At 44.5% G+C, this 5979-nt stretch overlaps 2 protein-coding genes across 2 annotated transcripts in view; both read left to right on the forward strand.

Annotated features, from left to right (window-relative positions):
* Camlg (calcium modulating ligand) overlaps positions 1-685 on the forward strand; it is a 10759-nt gene extending 10074 nt beyond the window's left edge. The window contains exon 4 of the mRNA XM_005355252.2: positions 80-685. Within this exon, the coding sequence (XP_005355309.1) occupies positions 80-271 (192 nt within the window). The 3' untranslated portion in view covers positions 272-685. The remainder of the gene's footprint in view (positions 1-79) is intronic.
* A 3620-nt stretch (positions 686-4305) lies between these two features.
* Positions 4306-5979, forward strand: part of Ddx46 (DEAD-box helicase 46) — a 48813-nt gene continuing 47139 nt past the window's right edge. Inside the window, exon 1 of the mRNA XM_026782932.1 lies at positions 4306-4481. Coding sequence (XP_026638733.1) covers positions 4465-4481 — 17 coding nt within the window. The 5' untranslated portion in view covers positions 4306-4464. The remainder of the gene's footprint in view (positions 4482-5979) is intronic.

Genomic DNA, 5979 nt, shown 5'->3' on the forward strand with positions numbered 1-5979 from the left:
GTGTGTGCTGAGGGCCGTGTCTGTGTACACCACGTGTATGCTGAGGGCCTGAGGTTAACTTGTCTTTTCCTTGATCCAGGGTGAGAAGAAGGTCAAGACCACAGTGCTGGCAGCTGCACTCTTGCTGTCTGGCATTCCTGCTGAAGTGATCAATCGCTCCATGGAGACCTATAGCAAGATGGGCGAGGTTTTCACGGATCTCTGTGTCTACTTTTTCACTTTCATTTTTTGCCATGAACTGCTTGATTATTGGGGTTCTGAAGTACCCTGAAACTCAAGGAACTCAGAAGAAGTTTACAAGTGAACACAGTTTCCCTTCTACATTGCACTCACTGTCTCTAATGGGGACAAATTGGTTTATACCTTTATGAAATTCTTTTTCTTTACTGAAGACCAATTGATTAGTTTCCCTGGTTTAAAAGGGTTGAGTTTGTATCAGTACAGGTATGAGTAACTAAATAGGGTAACCATGTCATTAATGGTTTTTCTTGTTTAATTAGAAACCCAGTCTTCTCTCTTTCCCCTGACTTCTGAGGTTTGTAGTCCCTCTGTGGGACCCGGCTAGTACTTGTAGGGGAGTAGATGAGCTGGTGTCAGCCTGCCTAGAGGACCGCAACGTGTATGTGTGTCCTCCTGTCCTGAGAAGTGAAAGAAAGCATCCTAAAAATAAAGCAATGGAACTGAATTGTCTAGTGTTGAGACTGCACATTTTATTTTTAAAAATTTTAACACAAGAAAAAAAAATAAATAAAAAAAATCAAAAAAAAAATTTTAACACAAGGCCTGTATGAGGTAGCCATCTTCATCCTTCCTTGGGTTAATGTACAAATAGTAAAGAAAGAAACAATTAAAGTTCATACATGTGACTGTAGTGTAGCTCAGTGACAGAATGCTTGCCTAGCATCAAATCTGACATCTGTGTGGTGACGGAGTTACACAAATGAATGATTTTTTTTTAAAGTTCATATTCTGTGCACCTTGTATTTATCTCTTTTTTTGTTTAGATTTATTGACTTTTATTGTATGTGTAAGCATGTTTGCCTGCATATCTGTGTACCATGTGCATATCTGGGACCTGCAGAGGCCAGAAGAGGAAATATGATCCCCTGGAGTTCTAGGCATTAAGAGCTTCCCCGTGGGTGCTGGGAACTGTGCAAGAGCAGACAGCAGTTGCTCTTAGCTGTTTAGCATCTCTCAAGTTCCCAAAAAATTGTACTTTCTCTGTGCATAAGCAGTTACAAATTTTCACAAGTATTTTTTGTTGGCCCTGTCTTGCTGTGCTGCAAACTCCAGCCTTGTGCATACTAGCTTAGTGCTTGGACATTGAGCTACATGCCTAAGAATTTTTAAGGATTTTTAAAATGAGATTTATTAAATTTATGTGTTTTGTGTATGTGTATATGTGTACCATGTATGTACTTGGTACCTATGGAGGTAAGAGGGCATTGGATCCTTAGGAGCTAGAGTAATGGATGGTTGTGAGTCACCATGTGAATGGTGGGAATTGGACCCAGTGTCTCTACAAGAGCAGCAAATGCTCTTAGCGCCTGAGCCATTCTTCAGCTCTTCAGAAGTACCTTTTAAAAACGAGCTAGAAGAGAAATGTTCAAGTGGGATCCGAGTCATTTAGCCAGCAGTGCAATAGTGCAAACACGTGTAACTAGTGATCATATCTCTTGTTCTTCTAGTGATGTAATAAAACACCATGATCAAGGCAATTTATAAAGGAAGAGTTTATTTGGGTTTATGCTTCTAGAGAGTTAGAGTGCAGATGGCAGACATGGTAGCTGGAGCAGAAGCTAATGGCTCATATCATTGAAATATATATATATATATATACATATATATATGTATATATATATATGAGTGTTTTGTGTGTGCTTATACATGTACACCGCATGCTGCTGGTGCCCTTGGAAATCAGAAGGTGGTGTCGGATTCCTTGGGACTGGAGCTATGGACGGTTGTAAACCATCATGTGGATGTTGGGAACTAAACTGAGTCTTCTGCAAGAGCAACAAGTGCTCTTTACTACTGAGCATCTCTCTGTAAGCTGATGGTGTCTCTCTGAGTCCAACTACTCTTTCTCTGTTCAGATTTCCCGCCTGGTTTTATTCTGCCCTGTTATAGGCCAAAGCAACTTCTTTATTAACCAGTGATTCCCCTCTGTATGCTGTGAATTGAATTTAAGACACTAATCAAACGTTCTACTTTTTTTTAAATAATGATTTTCTTTTTCTTTTTTTTCTTTTTTAAAGATTTTATTTATTTATTATGTATACAGTATTCCCAGTATTCTGTCTGCATGTATGCCTGCAGGCCAGAAGAGGGCACCAGATCCCATTACAGATGGTTGTGAGCCACCATGTGGTTGCTGGGAATTGAACTCAGGACCTTTGGAAGAGTAGGCAGTGCTCTTAACAACTGAGCCATCTCTCCAGCCCCCTCAAACGTTCTACTTTACACAGCCCCCCTTTTCTTCCTTCCTTCCTTTTTTCCTTCCTTCCTTCCTTCCTTCCTTTCTCCCTCCACCCCGAGACAGGGTTTCTCTGTATCACAGCTTTGGCTGTCCTGGAACTTACTCTGTAGACCAGTTTGGCCTCAAACTCACAGATATTCTTTTCTGCCTCCTGAGTACTGGAATTAAAGGCATGCATCACCACTGACCGGCCTCTTTTCTTGAGACACATTTAAATTCTGTTTTCCAAGATGGCCTCTGCCCTCTGGCCTCTGGTGATCTTTCTGCCTCAGCCTCCCAAGTAGATAGATCTGCGGGATCAGATATGGTGTGTTCTGCTATTGTGTCTGTCTATATCCTGTGTCTGTCTGTATCCTGTGTCTGTCTATATCCCGTGTCTGTTCTGCTATTGTGTCTGTCTGTATCCTGTGTCTGTCTGTTTATATCCTGTGTCTTTATATCCTGTGTCTCTTTATATACTGTGTCTGTCTATATCCTGTGTCTATCTACATCCAAGCTAACCACGTGTTTCTGAAGCTTGCCACTCCTTGGTGACCACGTGTCACACTAGGGTAGAGGGCTGCTGACCACCCCAGCTGGGTATGGGGTTTATTGGGACGTGGTTTCTCAAAGACCAGGTAGGTAAGGATTAGGTGGTGACAAACAGAAACAAACACAGAGGCAGTTTGAAGCTGAGTGTATTTTGCAGCTCTCAAACACGGGTTTTTATACAAGAAGAACAGGTATTACAATTCTTAAAAGATGTTCAGTGAAGCAGTTACAAAGAACGATTATCATAATCACCTGGCACAGGAAGCACAAAATCAATAGGTATTACATATCCTGGACAATGGGTTCAAAAATCAGTTACCAATGGAACAAATAACATCATAATCACTAAACAGAACAAAACACAAAATATTACTTATAGTTAATGGATGACTCGTAGGTCCACATCAAGTTAATAAATTTTCATGTGTAATCCTTATCTAACATCTAGCTTTTGTCTTATTTAAAATCCTCAAAGTTTAATTTAAAGCAATGCTTTCTACACCACAATGTCATAGCCAACCTCATCTACACACACACAGCCATACAAATTTGTATATTGCTGGGAGGATATTTTATCAAAGTATTATTTTATTATTATGTAAATGATTATGAAGCAAAGCGTTGAATCTTTTAGAAAAGAGGTCATGGCCAGTAACCCCATTTCAAGGGGGTGGCGTCTTGTCGGCCCAGGCTATCAGGAACATCTTGTAAATTTTTTTTTTTTTTTTTTTTTTGGTTTTTCGAGACAGGGTTTCTCTAGCTTTGGGAACCTGTCCTGGAACTCCCTTGGTAGACCAGGCTGGCCTCGAACTCACAGAGATCCGCCTGTCTCTGCCTCCCAAGTGCTGGGATTACAGGCGTGTGCCACCACCGCCTGGCTCATCTCGTAAATATTAAAAGGAAATAGAAGCAGACAAACTGTCATGAGAGCTACGGCTCAATAATTTCTTTCCGGCTAGAGAGTTCCACAATCGGTTCCAGGAGACCTCCCTTTGGAGTTTAACGCCTCAGTCTGTGGAACTTGTCACACATAATCTACTGGGGTTGGTGTGGCAGTAGAGGGCTCACAAGAGTAAAGTTCTGGCGCAGGGCTACTCAGAGGTTTCTGGCAGGGCTGACCTGGCTGAGGTCCCACTGCAACGCATCAGCCAGATTGCACGGGGAATCCCGGCGAAGGCCACTGCAGGCGCGGCTGGCGTCGCGCGGCCTCCAGCCGGTGGGCGGCGCTGTGGGGAAGCAGCCACTTCCTTCCGCTTCTGCTTCCTTCCGCGCCCGGCGCCAGCACATCCTGTTTTCGTTGGCCGCACTCTGATGGCGGTCCCTGCCGGACCTCTGGCCAGTGCGTAGGGCCGGTCCTCACTGGTCACCAAGAGGGCTTGGCGCCCCCCTCCTTTGTCCTCTTGACAAGCCTGCGCATCGTCTCCCAGGGCGCAGAACTTCTCGTGGCCGGCAGCATGGGCCGGGAGTCTCGGTGAGTCCGCGGGCGAGCGGTTTCTTGGGCTCCGAGGGGAGCTGGTGAAGGTGGCGGCGCGGCGGGTGTGGGGCGGCCCCACGTGTGTCCGCTGAGGAGCCGGTCACCTCGGCTGCGAGGAGGCGCTGCTGGCGCGCAGGGCCGCAGAGTCCCCTGTACTTGCCACAGGCGGGTCGACCCCTGACCTGGAGCAGCCTTCTGCAGCTCAGGCCGCCCGGTCACCGACGAGCAGCTTCATCACCTCCGTCAGCCCTGACCCCGGCTCGCACTCCCTTATCGCTTCGCCTTTGCAACGTTGCTTACTCCGCTCTCAAGTTTTCTTTCGTGCGCGCGTCGTCTTCCTAAGTCATTTATTTTATTTTATTTTTTTTTTTCGAGACAGGGTTTCTCTGTGGTTTTGGAGCCTGTCCTGGAACTAGCTCTTGTAGACCAAGCTGGTCTTGAACTCACAGAGATCCGCCTGCCTCTTTCCTAAGTCATTTAAAAGGAGCGTGTGGGCAGACTTTTTTTTTTTTTTTAACAGCACCTGCAATATGTGTAGGACCGACTCTTATTGGGTTACAATAAACACTTGGTTTTTTTTGTTTTGTTTTTCGAGACAGGGTTTCTCTGTGGTTTTGGAGCCTGTCCTGAAACTAGCTCTTATAGACCAGGCTGGTCTTGAACTCACAGAGATCCGCCTGCCTCTGCCTCCCAATTGCTGGGATTAAAGACATGCGCCACCACCGCCCGGCTGCAATAAACACTTGTTTAATGGACATTTACTTCGCAGATAGATTCCGTATTACTTTGTTACCCGCTTGTCTTTTTAAAACCGTTCACGTGCACACCTTATTATAACCATAATTATAATTAAAGATTCTTCAAAACTTTAGGATGTTGATAACAGGTTCAAGACCTTGAGTTTATTATTATTATCTTGAAAGATGACTGAAGTGTATGTAGCCGGTCTGAAAGATACTTTGGTTCAGTGCCTAGGGAGGATGACAATTTTGCATTGTTTTAGTGCTAACATTACTTTACCGGGGTCATTATGACTTAGGTTCAGGAACTGAGCAAAGTGTGAGTGGAGTACCGTGAAATTCTGCGGAAATAAAAGCCAGTAGCGGCATCCGGATAAAGGCAAAGGCTGTACCACCTTGACTACAGACAGTTCATGTGACTGTCTTTCAAGTTTCCCGAAGATGCTGTTCTTCATCTGGCTACTACTATACCAGAAATCTGGAAGCAATATTTGGCCCATTCTCACTCACGCTGCTCATTTCTAGTTAGATTCTGCACTGTTTTCCCATTCCTGCCTCTGACTTTTGTTTTTTCGGAACCGTGTTTCTCTGTGTAACTATGGGGCATGTCCTGGAGCTCAGCCCATCTTGACCAGGCTGGCCTCTGCCTCCCAAGTGCTGAGACTAAAGGTGTGCACCATCACTGCCAGGCACCTGAATTGCCTTTCTTGATCCTGCCGTTATAATTATTTGTTTTTTTTTTTTTTTTTTTTTTT

Source organism: Microtus ochrogaster, chromosome 16, assembly GCF_000317375.1.
Source record: "Microtus ochrogaster isolate Prairie Vole_2 chromosome 16, MicOch1.0, whole genome shotgun sequence".
Lineage (NCBI taxonomy): Eukaryota > Metazoa > Chordata > Mammalia > Rodentia > Cricetidae > Microtus > Microtus ochrogaster.